This window comes from Mesocricetus auratus, unplaced genomic scaffold (assembly GCF_017639785.1).
Source record: "Mesocricetus auratus isolate SY011 unplaced genomic scaffold, BCM_Maur_2.0 Super-Scaffold_100022, whole genome shotgun sequence".
NCBI lineage: Eukaryota > Metazoa > Chordata > Mammalia > Rodentia > Cricetidae > Mesocricetus > Mesocricetus auratus.
The window spans coordinates 8,625,190-8,646,499 of NW_024429203.1; the positions used below are offsets into that span (position 1 = coordinate 8,625,190).

Sequence of the window (21,310 nt, forward strand, 5' to 3'; positions counted from 1 at the left end):
GTCCTCTGCAAGAACAGCATGTTTTCATAACTGCTAAGCCATCTTCCCAGCCCCTAAATTTCATAAATGTTTAATGTATCATCTAATTGACAGAGGAAGAGGAATCCAACCCTTTTATTTGGTAGCCATTGAAGATTTATTCATACCATTAGATATGACTGTTCCTCACATGGAAACTTCCAGTTTTGCTCTTATTACAGATTATTCTATTCAATTTATCTCTTATGTCCGGGTGACTGACTGAAATATTCTATGAGACATGCTGGTGGCCAAGACCGCTGATACCAAGGGTTGCAGCAATTAGTCTGAATTTCTGCTGGCAAAGAAAGTAGTTGATACAACCATATCTAGTGAAACTATGGCCCTCTCAAGCAGATTACAGAGTCTATTCCATGAGAGGGATGACAGTAATTCTAACAGCTATACCAAAAATGTGGGGGACAAAGCATGGCAGCATCATTAATGGTGGGACATTACTCTGGGCTTTGAAGTGACTCTTGGGAATAAAATACCCCATCTATAACAGTTAAGTTATCTCATCTCAAAGGACACTCTCTACCATGAGAAACCCATCTGATAGGATGTGATGTTCTGTGTGATTATGTGACAGGTAAAGTAATTTGTAATCCTGTGCTGAATTTCAAGACTGGGAAATAAAGTAGATGTAAATTGACAAACCCTATGGAAATCTTGGCTGATGCTAGTATTGGTAGATTAGGATTTAGATCAGGCCATTCAAGAATGTCGCTGTTATATTTTAAGAAATAGGCTTTGACCTGTAATATATCCGAGTTTATGTGATACATTCTACTATAATGGTGTTGTGCTCTCTGTTCATAAAATTACAGATGTCTCATAGGAAAAGGGTGAGTCAGATGTTACACGGTCAGGGCTCTAGACATGTTTATTCAGTCCAGGGTCAGCCCATGATTATTAAACCTGACTGGACAAAAATAAATTGGCATTTTAGACTGAAAAAATCACATCTTTTCTATGTGGTGTGCATACTGGCTAGATATTATACGTCCTGATAATCATGAAGCAATTTATGTGCTGGCATGGATCGTCTACAAAGCAGTCTATTTTGTTTCCCATACAGTGAAATTGAGTGGCTGTTAAAGCAACTCCTCTGTCCTCTCTGCATTACTCATACTTAATTGGTTATAGAAAGTTGCAGACCCTACCTATTACCAGCATTGGCGCTGCAGCCGTGTTACCTTGGGTTCTGGGTTATGGTTCCTTCCTGCCATCGGCTCTTTGTCCTCACTCTGAGCCATCCCAGGGGCCATTGCAATGAGCAGTGTGTGGAAGAGGCAATGGGGCATCCCCATTTCAGAGGGCAGGATAACAGGGAACTGGTTCCTGGCCAAGAATTAGCCTATGTATTAGTCCATTTTCTATCGTTATGATAAATCCACATGACTAAGGCAGCTTATAGAAGGAAGAGTTTATTAAGGCTTATGATTCCAGAAAAGCATAAGACTCAATAGCCAGCATGGTAGGAAGGCATGACAGCAGGCAAGCCCAGTGACTGTTGCTGGAAGCTAAGAACTTATGATGTCTTGAACCACAGCAGAAATCAGAGAGGGCAACCTGGGAATAGCATGTAGTTTTGAAACCCCAAAACCCACCCCTAGTGACATACTTCTTCTAGCAAGGCCTCACTTCCTAATCCTTCCCAGCCAGGATCACCAACTAAAGATTATGTACTGAGCCTCTAGGAGACATGCTAATTCAAACCACCATACCCTCTTAAGCTTGGCCTTCAAAAGGTGGCTTTGGATTTACAGAGGACTTGTCCCTTGCCCTCTGAGGCTTCCTTTTGTTATCAACTACAAGGTTGGCCTTTCTCAGGACGAATGCTGTATTTATAAAGTCAGAAACAGATGTTAAGGTGACACTTTTGTTACTTAAGAGTATAAAATAATAGACTATACAAATGAGACCAGTTATGACACAATGCCTTTGGGAGGATTTAATTCAATAGGCGTTTATTCAATGATGTCTACCTCCTACTCTTGGTATATTAAATACCCTAAATTCTACAGTTCCTATAGTGTACTTTGAACAGAATAGTCCTCTTTTCTTATAAGTCATGTGACAGTGACAAACTATGGTGAGATGGAAAAACATGGAAAGTGTGGTTGGTACATGACTGTAATTTTGAGGTCATTTAATACGGCAGGGTTTTCTTCTGGAGCCAGAATATGCTCACCAATTACTGTTAGTGACCATAAGAAAATGACTTTTGATGTGATTTCCAGAATTCTCCTCACCTTGTCTTGTTGTCACCATAATTCTGCCATGTGGCATCCTAGCTCTGCTGAGGAGGTAAGGACATTAATGTCTAAGGCTGTTTTGGGTAGCATCTATCCTCTATCTAGAGGATAAACACTCTTTGTACTGCCGTGATCCAGCCAACCAAGATCTTCTCTGGTTTTGAAACCCTTGTGGAAGATCCAGGACCTAGATTATCAGGCCATTTCTTGATAGGCTTATATATCTGCATAAGCTGATTTGTACTCAGTATAGGATGACCAAGTGACAGAGGAACAGCCCTGTGGTCCATTCTTGGGCATGTTTAATTTTTGTGTTTTTTTAGTAGCCCCCTTTGGGAGACCCGACCATATTCTGGGAGCTGCATTAGGTACTGGGGAAGCCAGGGAATGGGCTGGGTGGTCCTCCAGTTCACATTGCTTCTGATAATAAAGGCAGGTAATAATAAAGGCATGTTCTAATAGCAATGTTCTAACCTCTGTGCTGGTGACATTTTAGGTCAGGTAGTTCCTGACTGAAGATGACCAGAAAAGATGTAAAGGATGGTTAGCAGTATCTCCTACCTGTAACCCTTAAATAATGGAAGCACATTTCCCTCAACACAATCAAACAGGGTTGTGGTGACCAAGATGTCTCTGCATATTGTCAAATGTCACTGGGAATGGTAGTACGAAGTTGAAAGTCTCTGCCTCAAAGCGGTGCATAAAATAATAAATGTATTTGGTATAGAAACTCAGAGGAAGACTAAGGACTTCACAGTTGAGGAAGTTGTGTTGCTTGGATCCATAAGGAAAGAGATAGTGTGTTCATCTTTAAATCACCCTGGGTAGGCTTGATACAGGGATTACTCATCAGTAGTAAGCAGTGCCTACAAAAACCATACATCTTGTAAAGTGCTACCTAATCCCAACAGGGCTGTTCCAGGCTCAGGGAGAGAAGGTACAAGTGAGGCAGCTACTGGATGGATAAGGGGAGTGTTGAACTGAAAGGTGGACTTGACAGGATTTGACAGAAGATAAAGCTGTGATGAAGTGACTTGAGCCTGCTGGGAAATACATATCTGAGCTCTGTTTCAAGCCTCTGATCAATTGCGGGACCTCTCTTGAGCCACACCAAGCTCAAGCCAAAGGCATGGAACCAGCTGGTCCAGCCCACAGAAAGCAGATGGGGGAAGATAAAAGGATGAATCAGGGTGAAAAAGTACCTAGAGACCCACAAAAGAAATGTCTTATAGCAAACAGCCAGTCCTGGGCAGATCTGAAGGATGAGCCAGAGTTACCTGGAGTCAAAATAGGGGAAAGTGGACAAGGGGATAATGTGGGATTTCACTTCAATAAAACTCATGGATGGGGTGATCTGTATGCTTATGGTTAATTTGTTGAGACCCTACTCATCTGGCCTACTCTTTCCTTGTGATAATCTACAGAACATTGAAGATAAGGTCCCTGAGTTTCAGTGGTGTGGATCCATTGTGTGACACCTTGGAAGATGTTGTTAAATGAAGACATGAAGCAGGGAGGGAGAGAGAAAAAAGGAATGTGGAGACGAGTAGAGAGTGGTTGATTTCTAGATTTAGTCTCCGTGTTCCACAATCAGTGGTACCCACACTCACTGGTGTCTGCATCAGAAATGCAAAAATTGCCACTTCAGAGTCACCTCTAGCAGGGCAGTTGTGGTATATGCCTGTAATCCTAGCACTCAGGAGGCAGAGGCAGGTGAATCTCTGGGATTTGAGGCCAGATTGGTCTAGAAAGCAAGTTCCAGGACAGTCAGAGTTTTTACACAGAGAAACCCTGCTGTCTTGAAGAAAAAAAAAATTCACCTCTACAATCCCATGCCCAGACTTTGCCTATCCCCTAGATTGTCTCATGTCCCCTTTCAACAGCTAGCATCTTTGCTTCTTTGAAACAATAGCCTGGGTAGTGATAATCTTCTGGGTGCCTAGCAACTGCCTTATACCCCAGGAGCAGTCATTACCAAACCCTGAGAATGAAGCTCAGCAGTGGGAATGCAAAAGCTTGCCTGGCACCTGTGGAGGATGGAGAGGAACCAGATGCTCAGTCTTTCATAGCTCTGAGAACAAAATACAATTAACTTCCTCAGTAGGATCCCCTGTCTTGGTCCAAAGGAAGAAAGACTGAGTCCTACAGTGAGCAAACCAGGCTAGGCAGTTGGAACTTCTCTTGGTGGCAGAGAAATGCTAGGGTTGGAGTTTGACAAAGTGATGAGGTCACAAAAGACAGGAAATAGCATTGGTAGAACCTTTACCAAGACTCATAAAGGAGATGTGCAACTCAAGCATACAAAAGGGCCCACCAAAAAAGGCCCTTTTGGGGTTCTGATAGATGTAATCCATATGTAACACAAATCCCAAGACAACCTACATTAGGGCTCCGGGTAGAGAAGCCACAACAAAGTCAGATGCTTCAGCTACCCCCTATGTAGGACCACTCACAGGCTTGGGACTCAGAGCACACTGTCATTATTGTAGCACTCGGAGGACACAGTTAAATGGCCAATGAATTATGCATTGCTTATTTATGTTTGCCTGGACATGTGTTGATCTTTCAGAATGAAAACAGCAGAGCTAAGTGCTTCCTTCAACACTGCAGCAGTGCTAGTTTCACAGGTGCCTGACCCTGCTTTTCTAGAATGATCTGTGCCTCCATCTCAGAAATTAACCTGGCTACCACCTCCTGCCTGCCCTGTATCCTGCTTCCCTCCCCATCCTGTCAGTGTCCTTGCTAATTCGGCAAAGTTAATACCTGATTAATAACTCCTGTGATGAAGAGTTCCTGGACGAGCCACAGCCCCCATTTACAATCTGCCGGTGATTGAAAAATTATGTTCAGTTCAGTAATAATTGATGGAAATGATCTCTTCTCTTCTGCAGCGGATTTGCTTTGTAATTGTGATTTAATAATGTAAATATCACTTGTTTTGTTCTCAAGATAAATTGTCTTCTGATGTGCTAAAGCTCCAGCCTTTGGTGGTTTTCTTATCTTTTTGTTTTTTTCACATGAGATTTAGATAAGATGCTTTCCTTATTTTCTTACACAGGGGCACAACACACACACACACACACACACATCAATGGCTAGAAAGCATATATGTTATTTTTAAAACTAGATAATAACTAATAAAAATGAGACAACTAACATCCTTTTATTGATCTATATGGAAACAAGAGACTGAGAGTAGCTAAGATTGCTTAGAAAGACATAGATATTCTTAAGTCTGTTTCCTAAATGACATTGTATGTTTAAGAAGGATCCTCTACATTTTTAGTCTGTATTATATGGTTCTCCATTGTGAAGATTTCATAGTGTATATGCACCTGCTTGTACATATGTGCGTAGTATGGAGAAAGCAATAGGCACTGTACTGCTGTTTACATTAGCTTAATTTGTTGCCGTTAGGACAACATATTCCACAACTGATCAAAAACATTTGGAGTTGAGTATGAGAATAAGTTAAAGCCAGGCAGTGGTCATGCACACTTTTAATCCATCACTGGGGAGGCAGAGGCAGGCAGATCTCTTGAGTTTGAGGCCAGCCTGGTCTACAAAGTGAGTTCTAGGACAGTCGGGGGGGTGGTATACAGAGAAATCCTGTCTCAAAAAGAAAAGCAAAAGAAAATCAAAACAACGAAAAGAGAGAGAGAGGAAATAAAGAAGGGAGGAAGGAAGAAAGAAACAAAGAAAGAAAGAAAATAGGTCAAAGACCACACTACAAAGGTAACTAAGCAAGCTTCTCATGATCCAAACTCTTCTGAAGCTTCCTCTACCAGGAGCCCCAAAACTCTAAATACCACTTGTCAATTATAAATCTCTAGACCCACTTTTTTTTAAGGACCAAACACTAGCATCTACTCTGTATAGTTTGGAAGTAATAGCCCCTTCTTCTCCAGCATTGTAGTCCAAGGTCTTGAATTCTCGGCTTGCTATTTAGAGCTCCTCTTCTCTTATTCTGTTATCTCTAGTAATGATGATGTCTGCTAGAAGAAAAAGGAATCTCAACAAACCTCAAATTGATCCTCTGACCAGTGGCAAGTGTCTAGAGACTGTAAAATTCCACATCCCTTCTAAGTAAGGAGTGCAGTTTCTGATGGAGGCCTTGAGGACAGTGGCCACTGAGAACCAGCACTTGCAGGTGGAGCCTCAGCAGGGCCTGGGGTCAAGACTTGTAGACTGGCTTGCCTGAGACTTCCGTCACACCAGGCTGAGCTTAGCAGCTCTGTTTTCCAGAAATAAGTCAGTTCAGGTTTCCAAGGCAAAGGCAGGATTCACATGTCCATAGCTCACTGTACACAAACTCAGTCCTCACAAATCCTGGGTGCAGCCCAGGGTCAGATGACACATTCCCTGTAACCCTGCTCACTAGACCTAAAGGATCATCATGTGCGAAGTGGGGAAAGCCTGAAAAGCTGGGTAGGGGAAGGCGCTGCTGGAGTCCAGGATGGGGAGTAGCAGTAGAAGGACCAGAATCTGACCTCCTCGTCTGGCTTTCAGATCCTCAGCACCTGGTTGTGACCTGGCTCATCCATTGGTCAATGCTGATGGTGGATAGTACCAGCAAGCTTTTAGGGGTGGTACCCAGCATAAACTTTCATATCCCCACAACACTTGCTGTCTGCTGGGAATGGTTAGCACAGAGAACCATGGAACTGTGAAGGGATTTTTTTAGCAAAGGCAGAGGATGGCAGAAAGCATAGAAGGCTCATTTCCCGACATCAGGAATGTACCCTCAGATCCATGTAAATGGACCTCAAATCACATAAGTGGATGATTAGTTGTACCTTATAAGACATTATTGGTATCTACTCATGGAGGAGAGAGATAGAATTTGTCAAATTCTTCATGAATAGGAGTCTTGGAAAGGAAAGAATTAATTTCCCTCATTAACACAAGACATTACCTTCAGACACATAGAGTCCTTCGTAATTCTCTCTTTCTCCCAGTCACCAAACAGCTAAAGCAGTGACAGAGCCAGCTTGCACTGGCAGTAGCATCTCTGTTCTTGAGCTTGCGTTGTCAAGACACTATACACAATTAAGGAACATGGGTCATTTCTGCAGTGCACATGCCAGGCTTGTGTTTCTTGCTGGGTGGGAGAGCCAGGGCTCTTGTCCTGGAAAGCTATCTATTCACCTAATCATTGGAGTTCTAGAACTTAAGGAGCTACTCAAGATTCTGGTCATGGATCACATCGCTGGATTAGGAGAGGTTGTGAAACATTGAAACTGATAGTGACCTTGGAGAGCATCCTGTGCAATTTTCGCATTTGACAGAAAAAAATAATTGAGGCTTGGATTGGTAAAAAATACTTATTCAAATTCAGATAGCACATTAGTAATAAAACCGAGATTGTGTCCCAGGCGTTCTAATGTCTGATTCAATGCTGTCTCCAGCATTTCTATCTACTGACATGGAGTCATAGAAGGTCATTGGACAGAATGGCTTCTAAGGTGACTGCACTAAGAGAGGACAGATGTCTTTGGGTAGCAGTCAGCTTAATCACAGCTGAAGTTCGATGCAAGACTATCACCTAAAACAACCCAAAGTGCAGGCGAGAAGAACTCTTGACGCAGCAGTTTGTAAGGGGCCCCTCCTGCCTGAGGAGCAGACTGGATTGAACGTGGATTGAATGTTGCTGGGGCAAGCGCTGAGTGTGTGAACAGCGCTATCTCCTGTGATGCTTCAGAGCTCCGACCTTTCTGCTCTGCCAAGTGTGCAGAATGTCCCTGGCTGTTGCCTGCATGCCAATTGGGCTGAGCTAGTGTGTGCTTTGCCTGGAAGCTAATACGGGTGTTTAAAAAGTATTAATGTGTGTTGTTAATTTGCATCATTGTCACATGACTGACTTCACTGTTGGGAACCTAGAATCAAAAGCAAGAAATAAAAGATGAAGTGAGTGGTTGTGTCTGTCAGTATGCAGGCACGGGCCTCACCTGATGAAATGGGAGCATTGTCCTCCCTTAGATGGTTATTTCCCCACTGCTTGGAAAGGCCCGAGGGTGTCTTCTTTTAACTATGGAGCCCATCTAAACCATTTCAGATGTCTAGTGTCTAGTTTGCCTTGTCTAGGATCCTTTGGATTCTAGCTGGGCTTCTCTGACTGGCATAGCCTCCCATTGTCAGCTTATTATCTCTCTTACCAGAGACGTGTGCAGCTGTTGGGCACTGAGCTTTCAGAGAGCAATTGCACACATGATCTTCCTTGACCCAGCAGAGTCATGCACGTGAGGGCTGACAGCCCACTTGGGGCAAAGCCACTGCCTCTCATTGCATTGAAATCCGAGGGCTCAGCCAGCTTCACTTGTAACAAAGGCAGATGAAGTTCAGGGACTCATGACACCTTTCAACAGGGTGTTGGTACTGTGTTCACTCTTTCAGCATCCAGGCCAGCACATGTTTTTAATAATTATACTAAGCAAAGTGCCCACTCAGGCAAACAGTCTACAAAAATAATAAAGGCAACATGGATCATTAGACACTGGTAAACCTTAGAGACATAGAGCATATTTGCTAGACACAGACTTGAAGTGCCATTGAGGGACACTGTAGGCTGTGGACATAAGAGTCTGATGTGGGTTGGCACAGCTGGCTACTTACAGCAAAAAAAAATGAAAATAGAAGGTATATGCCCCAAATTAGTAGTAGAAGTTTAGCATGGTAACAGCCCCAAATTAATAACAGAAGTTTATTATGGTAACAACACACATTGGCAGCCACTATTTGTCATTATGTCTGTATGTAACTGTGTGCATTATACTTTCATCCCACTGGCCTTACTATATAAGCAAAGCCTCACATTGCACACAGGAATAATGCCTTGTGTTGTCACTAGGACACCGCACATCATTCCATTGTAGCCATATGGGATCATCATCACGAAAAGGAGTCCTTGTTGGCAAAAAATGTCATTGGGTGCATTAAGGTTAAGTTAAACTGTTGGGGAAAGAGTCAGAACACATAGAAGTAAGAAAGAAACCAAGAGGCGTAGCACCCACACATTTCTCTATTATTATAAATCATTGAAAACATTGTGTCCTTGCTGACCCTGACTGATTCTGATTCTGAGCTCTGCTGTGGGTCAAGAAGCCACTTCAACAAAGTGAGTGCCCTTCAGCAATTCTGGTGTTCTCTAGCCACAGAGCTCATTGTGGTCCAATGCATTCGATTCTTTCAAGATGCCATTTTCTTGAAGAAACTAGACCTTGGTGAGAGGCAATGCCTGCTTAGATTGGAGCAGTATCAAGTGCAGTCTTCTTAACATGTGTGCATATGAAATACAGTGTCTCTTCAATGCCTTGGTGGTTTTTTTCCTCCCTGTTGCTCACTATTATTCTTACAGTTCAGGATCACCTGCACTTTCCATGTGTTATAGACATAATAACTACTGGTTCAGGGTGTAATTAATAGCAATAATAAGAAAACTATAAAATAAATAACAGCTTTCAAGTATTCTTAAACACCTTGTCAATATCTTAGCTATTTAAGCTCCCCTATTTTAGAGTGATTTTTTTTCTTCCATCTGTACACTGTTTGGGTCTGAACTGTGTGGTTTACGCCAGATTATTTGTTAAGATGCAAATGCTATTGACTCTTTGTTTTCTAGGAAGAGTCTTGCTGTGTGACCCTGGCTGGACTTGAACTCTATGTAGAGCATGCTAGCCTCAAACTTGTACCTATCATGCTTCATCCTGCCTCTTCTTCCAAACTGATGGTGTGTCACCATGCCCAACTCAATAGCAGCATTTTTACTAACCCACATAAACTACTGTGCTCAGTAGTTTGATCTTTGCCTGTTTCTCTCTCTCTCTCTCTCTCTCTCTCTCTCTCTCTCTCTCTCTCTCTCTCTCTCTCTCTCTCTCCTCTCCCTCTCCCTCTCTCTCCCTCCCTCTCTCTCTGTTTCTCTTTCTTTCTCCTCTATCTCCTTTTCCTGGCACATGTCCCACATATCTATTTAAAGGAATGTGCCCCATCCTCATGCAATCGGGATGACACTCAATAGGCCACAGCATCATCTGTGTTATAAAACTGCTGCACCCTAAATGCATAAGTACACCTTGTCCAGTCTGTATAATGCTGTTTGTATATATGTTTTCAGGGCTGACAAATCTGTTATTAGGTAACAATAGGTATGTACCTCCCTGGGTGTGTTCTTGGTATTTCTAATTGTCTGTAGTTCTTTATATATGGTTGTGGTCTCCTGGACTTTATTCTGTCCATGTTTGAATGCCTATTGTTTCTGTCCATGTTCAGCTCATGTTTAAGCAGGTTATACTTATGTATTTACAAATGCACACAAGTACACATACATTTATATATATAATTAATGAAAAAAGAGATCATGAATTTGCAAAACTTCAAAGCAGAGTATATGAAAAGGGGTCTGGAAAGCAAGAAAGAAAAGAGGGAAATTACATAATTACATTATAATCTCAATAAATAATTTTATAAAGGGTTGTCTCCTAGTTCTTCTTGCATATACAGAGCCCCGATTAGAAAAGATAACATAACCCAGCTCAGTTAATAGGCATCTTCACTGTGCTTTGGAGAGGCTACTCTCTCCGCTGGAATATCTGTAATACTCAAGCTGCTGGGGACTGACAGACAGCAGTGGATACGTTCAGCCCCACCCTGACTGTCAGTGCCTTGTACTGCAGCCAGGACTCTTCCAACCATGCCAGCAATAAAACTTCAGGTGTCGAATTCCTGACATTGTTTACCACAGTGGACAGTGGAACACACTAAGACATGCACAGACTTTTGTACTCAAGGCCATGAGTGGAATCTCAGAAGAGGAATGCTCATGAACAAGATGAATACTTGGAAAGCAAAGGCATTGAGTTCCATCTATGACCCTAGATTCTCATCCCTGTTTACTCCATAGCATACCATGGGAACTTTGAGAAGGATCCTATGGCTGGCAACCACTCTTAATCATCAACCCACATGCTCAGGCACAAGAGACCACTCCAAATTGCTCCATGAGGTGTCTCACTGATCGCGTCTTCCTTGCTGGTCGAGGTGGTCGTGACAATAGGAGACAATGAGCAAACAGTGTAATCTAGGTACTTCCTCCTGGGTCTGCCGTGAGTCCCCAGATACTCCCTTCTCCTACTCCAAATGCCAGACAGAACCTTTATTTCCGCTTAGAACATTCGTCCTGGATGAGCCACTTGACTCACTTTCTTTGTCTGTGGTCCTGTTTCTCCAATCAGAACTTGGGAACAGAGTTTCCCAGACCCACTGGCTAGGAGCTGCAGCATCCTTATTGACAGGCTCCGCCCCCTGCTGGAGCTCAGCTACCTTTCACAGGGGCACACTGACCTTGTCATCATCCAGCTTGCTGTCAACTCCAGGAAAGGCAGTCAGCCTGGATGGGTCAGTTGCTGGCAGCTATAGCCTGAGAAAGGTCTCTGAGCCCAAGACAAAGCACTTTTTGTCACTGCCAGTGAGTGAGTCGTTGATCCAGGGGCTCAGTCTTCCAACCAAAATTCCGTTAGCACAATTCAATTGCTCGTATTAATTAAGAGAGAAGGAAATAGTGAGTTTGTCGTACTTTTCATTAACTCTAGTGCAGAGAAGGGAACAGCCTATCTGGGAGCCTGGAGCAGGCAAGGAAACACTATAGTCCACCCTTCTCAATCTAATTAAGGAGTAGCCTAGGTTGCTTATTGCCAGTAGGTAAGGGATGAGGAAAGACTAGTGGTGTGGAAAAGCCCAGGGGAGGGGCAGCAAATAAGAGAAAGGATTGTATAGACTCCATTCCTCAACCTGAATACAAGCTGTGTGTTTAGTGCACAGAGGATGCCATGAGCTACTGTTCAGATGGAGGTGATTTAGACAATTAGACAACTACTATATTGAAGGGAGAACAAACAGTTCAAAACTCAGGTTACCTGAGGAGATCTGAATTTCCAATTCTATGACCTAACTCAAAACAAACTCATTTCCAGTACCAATGTTTTTGAACTACGGGAGATGGGAGCTCTTGGGGCTTGATAGATAGCTCAAAGGTTAAGAGCAATGGTTGCTATTGCAGAGGGCCTGGGTTCGATTCCTGGCACCCCACCTGTAACTCCTGGTCCAGGGGATATGACACTCTCTTCTGGCCCCAAAGGGTGTTGCATATAAGTGGTCCACAGATATGCATGCAGGCAAAATATTCAACTAATCTTTTAAGAAAATTTTATACAGAAGGGATCTCTTGTATTAGGGAATGTGTAGCTCAGAGTGATTTGGGGAGCCCTCTAGGAAGAAGAAATCGATGCTATTTGGGCCATCCAATTCATAGAAGGTAGCATTTCTCTCTTCCATTAACACTCTGTCTCACCTATGAGAAATGGTTAAGTGCTAAGACATCACTGGCTTATAAGGAGATATATATCTGTGGTACGCAAATTAGGATTACCTGCCTGGCGATGATGGTGCACACCTTTAGTATCAATATTTGGAAAGCAGAGGCAGTCAAATCTCTGAGTTTCAGTCCAGCCTGGTCTACAGAGTGAGTTCCAGGACAGCCAGGGAAAATAAAAAAGTCTTGAAAAATCAAAAAATAAAAAGAAGAAGAAGAAGAAGAAGGAAAGAAAGACAGAAAGAAAGAGAAAGAAAAAGAAATGCTCAGGCTCAGGTTTATGCCAGTGCTTGGGTACCAAGCCATGTGCCCTTATTATACCATCCTAGCTGTCTTCAGCTCACAAAGAGAGTGCAAGAACCTGGGTCTGTCTTGGTTTCCCAGTCCAGCTCTAGTCCAACCTCAAAGACCATGTCAGCTAGTGCATGCTGCTCACAAACATGGTGTACTCGGGACGTGAAGGAGCAAAACATTTGTTCTTCCATAGCTTGGCTTGCTGCCTAACTTCAGTGAAAAGACAGAAGGCTGTTTGCTGAGGTAGATTAGAAAGCCTTGCTTTCTAGGTCGTCAACAGTCTGCACACAATCGACGTGTTTATGATCGCAACCTCCCTAGCTCAGTACACCTGTGTATCATCAGAAAGAGTTCCTGTCACTGCACGTCATGGACACTCCTCATTCGAGCAAAAGGACTTGTGGGCAGTCCACCGTCTCCCACCACTGCTGTCTGTCTTGCCTCTTATTTCCTCCTGCCTCTTCTTCCTCAGAGCTCACCACCCCATGCCTTCCCCTTCCCACCCCAGCCCCCCTGTGATTACCTCCTGCCACTGGTTTCTCTGAGGCTCTCACCCTCTGGGCATGTTCCTCGGTGTCACCTCCTGACAGGTCTCATGGCAAAGCTATGACAGGTGCTGGTGTTTTTAACTTCACAGAGCAATTTCGGTAGCTAGACCTGCATCTGTAAATAGCATGTATAGAAGGATGGCAGGGATGGGGACACCTGAGGTGACTTAATCATTACCATAGGACGGCTGGGCTGGACTTGCCTCAAGAAGAAGATGGTGACTTTGATGATGTGAATACTTTAGGCAAGAGAGAGACAGAGAAAGGAAAGGACACATTCTAAAACCGGCCCCGGGGGTTTTCAGAGACAGGAGATAAGATTCAGTCCAGAACAATCATCTCCCAAACATGGGAGGCTGACGTCTTTGACCTCTCTTCCTTCCAACTGTACCCTCAGGAGTCTGCTGGAGAAACAGGAGGGAAGATCCGATGGAAGACAGATGGCCTACATGCAGCTGGCTGGGGATCAGGATAGAAGGGAGCAAAGAGTGTCAGGGGGCCTCTGGGTGTCTCCTCGGACTTCCTGTCTGATCTATTCATCCCCTCATACTTACATTACTTCCCACTGTGAGATATCTTCCTGCCCTCCTGTACCTTCTGTGAGAGATCTGGAAATAGCAAGGAACTGAAATACCAAGCTAAAGATAGAGAGCAAAGTAGCAATCTGTTTGATGTCTTGGGCGCCTGTAATTATTCTTGGTCTCTGTATTGTTGGTGCCAACCTGCCCCCCACCCACAAAGTATCCAACGCAACTCCTGGATCTTCGTAGTCTTGAGTTAAACGCTTATTATTGGAACAGTAATCCGGTCAAGCATTCTTCCTCTCACTTAGTTTCTGTTTACATCTCCATTCCAAAGACAGAGGTGGGCCTGGTGATAAAGTTGTTCCTGGACCTTAGTAAATGAGAACTTGCACCTGGGTTCACAGAACCACGACATGCCTACTCCTCCCCCATGCCCACATTCTGGGTCAGAGCAGGTGACATCCTGGAAGGGCCCTATTTGCAGCTACATAGATCTCAGTCTTATTAGTATATGAATTGAATGATCATCTTTGAAATAGTCCAACCTTCCAAAGAAATATCCCTTGTTTTTAAAAACTTTTAGTGGGTGTGCCTGAAGGTGTAAGGAAGATTCATAATGCCTCTGGGTCCTGGGCACATGAAGAAAATGTGGGGAACTATCCCAGACTCCTGCATTAGTGTCTTTCATCTGAGAAAATGTTATCGTCAGGTAGCCTTTATGTTAAAGAGAAGCTTTTTCCTTGAGAGAAGCCGTTCCGCCCGTCTGGTTCTAGAGCCGCATCAGTCCCAAATAAACACACAGGAGGCTATAATAATTATGAAGCTGTTGGCCTTGCTTGTTTCTTACTGGCTAGCTCTGACTTAAGTATTTACCCCATAATTGTTAATCTAAGTATGTCTCTTACCGGAGGGGTTTCCGGGCTTCCTACCCCAATGGCAGTTACATCTCGAACTCTCTTGTGTTTCTCCTTCCCAGAATCCTCCTGGACTCCTAGCCCCACCTATCTAGATTCCTATTAGCCAGACAGTCTTTATTGACAAATGCACAGGACTTCCCCCAACACTTTATTACAAGAAACCCCTTCAAATGGGTCTTCACCATCCTGAGGATTCCCGGCATCTTGCATGTCCCAGCTGTCTCTCTTACCTTCCTCATTTTAGCACATTTTCCCACCTTCCATCATCCAAACTTGTGCTTCCCCCAAACTCTGTCTGCTTCCTGACGCTTCTCTGACATATGGAGTCAGAGGTGTACAGTCAGTGTTAGAATGTGTTGGGAAAATGGCTGTCCCACAGCCCCCAGGGCTGTCCTTCTGTCCTAGGGCCCCCAGCATTCAGCAATCTTAACTGATGGTGCTTTAAAAATCTCATCCAACATCCAAAATAGGTTGGGCCATCTAAACCACCATCATGGGGTCTCTTCTCACAGTTTTCTGCAAAGAAGCCTGTTGGTAGAGATGCATGTTTCTATCAGGTATGGAGAGTCAGTGGGAAACCGTTTCAAGGGTTTGGGCCTCAGCCTTGGTGTGTCCTCGGAGTTCCTGAGGTGCTTGCACTTTTAGAGATGCGTTGCAGGCAGATCTCAGCATAAAGGGGGCACTCAGTGCATCATCTTGACCTGCTTACTATGTCTCAGGCTGTGCTAGATTCACATCACGGTGACAGACACTTGAGATGTTCAGACTATCATGAGAAAGGGGGGTGTCTGTGCCCCATAGGCTGAGGGAACTCAAGGTCATGATTGGTTGTTTCACTGTGGTCCACATAATCCAGGGCAATACCACTCATTTCCTAGCCAGGAGAGGAAGTGGGGGAGGGCCATGGTCCCCTATCACCTCCAAGGCCACACCTCATCCATCTAAAACCTCCCATTAGATCACACCTCTTAAAATGGCACCTCCCAGTGGCATCAAGTTTTCACTAGGACTCTGACACATGAGCTGCCAGACAACATTTAAGAACCAAACTGCATCTCAGACACAGTCAGTCATGAGCCTGTGATTATCTGGGACAGCACCAACCCCTAAGTCTGCCTGATGCCCTCATTGCTGGAGGTTGGTCTCAGGCCAGCAGCATAGTTGCACTAGAGCACATGTGGGAAATTCAGATCCTGGAACCCACCATAAGCACATGAATGACAGCAGGATTTTTTTTTAAGTCCCCAAGGAATTCATATGCAAATTAAAATCTGAGAAGCACTTCCCCTCTAGGACAAACTTGACCAAATCTGTTTTCTCATTTAGTGAGGTAGCATTATCCTATGGAGTCCCATTTTACGTGGATTGTACCTTTCCTTTCTCCCTTTTGTGCTGTTGTATATCCATCCCATGAGGACAGCATTTCAGAAAGTGAAAACCAGCCCTTGCATGCCAGAGGGTGTTTATGAATGCCCCACAATGCCCCACAGAGCGCCCAGTCTGTCTTGCTCACACAGAGGTATGTGGCCTCCGTGTCTTGTGAAACCATCCTTCAGCCTGTATGTCAGCTCTAGTGAGTTGATGACACTCTTGAGCCTGACAAGAGCGTTGCCTGGGCATCTTCCCAGTGTCTACCCTGAGCTGTGGCTCTCTTATTGTCCCTAACAGAAGAAAACACTAGCCCTGCTTGTGGTCCCTGCCAGGCCCATTGTAGGTAGCTAATCTGTTTTGCTGATGCACTGAGGATTAATTACATAGTGACAAGTATTCTGTAATACGTTCTTTTAAAGAATAATGGGCTCTTACCAACGATAGCCAAACTTCCCATTCTTCTATATTTATTCATAACCAAAACCAAAACAAAACAATACAAAACACCAAAGTGAGAGTGGAGACATTTAGGTATGATTGATATCATTCCTGTTTTACTCTTAAAAAAATCTCCCAGGGGTCAATCAACCCAGTTTCAACAAAGGAAATACAATTTATCTTTGTTAAACTCTCAAATTTAGTGAAATCAGAATTTTGCATATTAAGAAAAAAGGGAGAAGATGCTTACATCTCCCTACTGATGCAGTCTGGACAACTGTGAGGTAGAATGATTTGACACCACCCTAGCCTTCCAGAGAATGGGGCCCCATGCCTTGTTTGGGAGACTCCATGCTCCCCAACATCTTTTCAGCTGTTCTCAGATCTTCTCTTGTCCCTGGGGACCAATTTCAGAGCAATGCCATTGGAGTGCTGGGCTGGTAGTTTCGGGACTACCATTCCAGACACTCCTGGGTCTCTTCCTCTATGCCTACTGCTCAGCCTCCATGCTGGTTCAGCTAGATTTGCCACCACCTCTAATTCATGCCTGTGAGGTTGCCCTGAGGTCTGTTGGCCAATGAAATATTTCCTCAGAGTCACAAGGAATGGAGCTAACAGAAGTGCTGGTGTGGGTTGACTCTAATAATTTCCATAGATAGGGTCCTGGAAATATGTTTTCCTAAGGCATCGTACTTTCTGGGGATGGTTTTAATAAGCAGCATCTAGGGACCAATATTACGTTCTAGCTGGAGAATAAAGTTTGGGAAGGCAGAAAGTGTCAAAAAGCAACGGGACGCGGCAGGCACAAGAGCTAGAAGTTCCCCGAAGCCTAGACCTGCAGCAGCTAGGATGTGAAATCAACAGAATCACTCCCCCAACCCCACACGCTCCCCGTGGATACAACCCTTTCCTGCTCCATAGCAAGGGTGGACACAGATTTGGCTGAGCGAGCGAGCACACATTGGGTCAGGACATGCCTGTGGGGTGGTGGGGAGAGTGGGACTGTTTCCTGAGCTTTGACTGTTCTGCCTGTCTCAGGAGCACAGAGGACTAGGCAGCAGGTCTGTGAGAAAGGAAAATGATCCTGCCTTTTGGCCTTCACACTGCTAGGGTTTTCAGGGGAGCATAGTGTTCCAACAGAACTCAGAGAAAGCGAGCTTGCTCCCTTTGCAATACACCAGGGTACAGGATGGGGAGGGTGTAAAGGGAGGGGCCCGGGCTGCAGTAAGAGCACACAATAACAAATTAAAGCGAAGCAGTTTTTTAATCTTCAAATATTTTGGATATCATACTGCTAACTTTATATGTGTGTAAGAGTGAGGCTTTTAGGATGACCCCCTAAACCAGGTATGGGATATTTGGGGGGGTGTTCTAGCAAGTAGAGGCCCATTGCTTACTATGTTTATTTTTGACAAGTTTTCAAGCATTTTCTACATCTACACAAAATAATTCATCCATCAATTCCCTAGTCTACTCCACTATAGTTTAAATTTTTAAATTTTAAAGTGACAACTAAAATTGTATTTATTTATCATGCACAGCATAGTATTTTTAAAAATATATATGTACATTGTGGAACAGATGAATTGAGATGGTTATTTATTATCTGTCTCAGGTTGAAAGTGAACCAGCAACTTTGGATTTATTTGTATTAAAATGTGAAATACATTACATTTACCCTATCCTATAAGGAATTAGTTAGCTTATATTTTATATGCAAAGGCATTCCTATACAACAAAAAAAATACAAAATACTGTCTATGAAAACCTAAAGTTGCTTGCAATGTTTTATTATATTATTGATCATGACAGATCTGTTTAAGTTGTCAAGTTTTATTAATGTACTGGGATATTTATAATGCACATTCTTAATTAACTCTTACAATAATCACTGAAGATAATATTGATAGTTCATTATTATCAAATGCTCTACGAAAGTTAATGTGAATTGCCTGCAAATCCGCTTGTTCAAGACTCCATCAGAGAATGTCTTACTTTGTAGCACCCTTTCTCTTTGTTGGATGTTCAGCCCCACTCCCTGACACTGCCTCTTCCCTTTGCTTTCTCACATTCTGTGATGTTACTGTCTCTAGAGTAACAGGTCTACATTGCTTTCTGCCCCATCTCTGTCTTCCCAGAAGGCCAGGGCTTTGTGAGCGAGGATGAATACCTGGAAATCTCTGACATCAAACGCGACCAGTCCGGGGAGTATGAGTGCAGCGCCTTGAACGACGTGGCTGCTCCTGATGTGCGGAAAGTAAAAATCACTGTAAACTGTGAGTTGATCTGCTCTCAGGGAATTCCGGAGGGAAAGGGGGAAGGGATTAAACTGACTATCTAGAAGTGACAGCACCCTTTTCCCTAAGCCCCACACTCCAGGGACTGCCAACAGAAGGGCAGAGTTTCATCAGATTGCTCGGCTCATCAACACCTGTGATATCATTTATAGCTGGAGTCTTCCTGGGACTCTCAGAGCTCTCAGCAAGTGAGGACTGTGACTAATTTCAGATGGATTTGAAGGCCTGAAAGGCAAATATAACACCTTCACATTTAAATGTAACATCTTAAAATAAATGATCGTTTTACTAAGAGGGGGAGGGTATCACCAGTGGACAGATGTGTCTCCTTCCCTGGAGTCACTTTTTATTTATTTATTTTTGGCTTGCTTGCTTTTGCTTCCACAGACCCTCCCTATATCTCAAAAGCCAAGAACACCGGTGTTTCAGTCGGTCAGAAGGGCATCTTGAGCTGCGAAGCCTCTGCTGTCCCCATGGCTGAATTCCAGTGGTTCAAGGAAGACACCAGGTAACTTTGAAGGACTCGGGGCATAGATGATTGATCATGCATCCCCCAGATGGAGGGTAATCAACTCCAGGGGGAAAATAAAGCAAGATAAAAATGTGTTATAACTTCCTTTGTAACCGGGTTTCCTTTTAGAATCAGAAGTGATAAGAAAAGGAAAAAATAAAATGAAGGAAGCTGGGAAGTCAACAAAATGAATTGACCTTGTTTTAGAATTTTGGTTTAGTCATAGACGTGGTAGCCTTCAGTGAGTTGTCTTTTGAGTACGATGATTCCTTTTTCCTCCTAATAGAGGAGATGGCACTTAAGGCTTGTGTTGAAGGGCTGGGTTCGTCAGAAGAAAGGCATTTGAACAGAGAATCATTGTGGTAATTCTACGACTCACCTTTGCCTTCTTTTAATACCTGCTGCTTCTCTTGATGGTGGGTTCAGATCAATAGTGCTTTGTCCTACTGCAGGTTAGCCACTGGCCTGGATGGAGTGAGGATTGAGAACAAAGGCCGCATATCCACTTTGACTTTCTTCAATGTCTCAGAGAAAGATTATGGGAACTATACCTGTGTGGCCACAAATAAGCTTGGGAACACCAATGCCAGCATCACACTGTATGGTGAGTGCAGGAAGCCTGGATCTGGAGGGCTTGGCCATGTGAGGGAGCTCCAGGAGCTTGGGAGGGTAATAGATAGAGTCTGCTTGGCCTGTTTCCATCCATATTGTTCAACCCATCACCCTTAACTAAAAAGTACTCCTCCCTATCATTCCTCTGGCATGCCATGCAGTCATGTTTCTGAGATAATCTACTCTGGCTAGATTTGCTCCTTTCAAAAGGAGTAAACCAAATCTGAATGAACTGTGATTGTGGATTCCATATGGGACAGAAAATCATGGGAAAGTTCAACAGTGTGTCATCTGAAGGCAAATGAGAAGACAGAAGTTTGTGGGAACAGTTGAGAAGCAAATTGTAAGATGTGATAACTTCCATAATAAGACCTTGTGTTCCTGGCATCTCAGTCCTAGACTTAAACCAAGTCAACTGTTGTCATCCTGGTTCTCCTGTGGATCACCAGGCCATCTTCTCATACTTGGGGAACAGAAGTCTAAGTCCTCACAGGAGTCCCTTCTATTCCCCCTAAAAGCTCAGACCATGTTGTGGAGATCTATTTCTCCTCATGGATAGAGATGCCACGGGACCATAAATGGCTACTATGGAAGCCCTTCTCCTTCCTCATTCCATCTTCCCATACTGCTGTGTCCATATGACCACACAACATTTCATTGAATAGACCAGCATCAGCTTACAGTGGCATTTCATATATGTGTGTATGTGTTTATTTGCTGAGATTTGATGAGAGGGAAGCATCTGATGAACAGGGTGCAGACCCATTTTTCCATGTGCACCTCAGATGTAACAAGCTTGACATGTATTGAACTTTGTCCACCAACCATCTGAAATGTGTGATCTATGTCTTTTGTTTTCTCTCTGCATTGTGTGTGCATTGTGCTGTGTGTGTCTTAGAAATAAGCCCCTCATCAGCAGTGGCAGGTGGGTATAGCATGCTCCTTCCTTCCTCTGCCTGCCTGAATGCCTATGCTCTTGTATTTTAAGCCTACTTCAAAAACAGGCTTGCCTGCTCCTTTCCCTGATATGTTCTCTATAGTAGTTGCAAAGGAGTGTGGCTTGACCGTTCCAATAACAAGCATGTAGAATGCAATGGCTTTCATGGAAACTTTTAGGGAATTTGATTAGGTAGCTTAGGAGAAGTGAATTCACCCT

The 21,310-nt window shown here is 43.7% G+C and overlaps 1 protein-coding gene across 6 annotated transcripts in view; it reads left to right on the top strand.

Annotated features, from left to right (window-relative positions):
- Positions 1–21,310, top strand: part of Opcml (opioid binding protein/cell adhesion molecule like) — a 1,121,214-nt gene that overhangs the window by 1,079,177 nt on the left and 20,727 nt on the right. For 3 of the 6 annotated variants that reach the window (XM_021232088.2, XM_021232086.2, XM_040730265.1), the window contains 4 exons: positions 18,873–19,010; positions 19,419–19,539; positions 19,995–20,146; positions 21,053–21,079. In XM_021232088.2, the coding sequence (XP_021087747.1) occupies positions 18,873–19,010; positions 19,419–19,539; positions 19,995–20,146; positions 21,053–21,079 (438 nt within the window). The remainder of the gene's footprint in view (positions 1–18,872; positions 19,011–19,418; positions 19,540–19,994; positions 20,147–21,052; positions 21,080–21,310) is intronic. The other 3 variants (XM_021232087.2, XM_005078490.4, XM_005078489.4) reach the window with 3 other exon arrangements.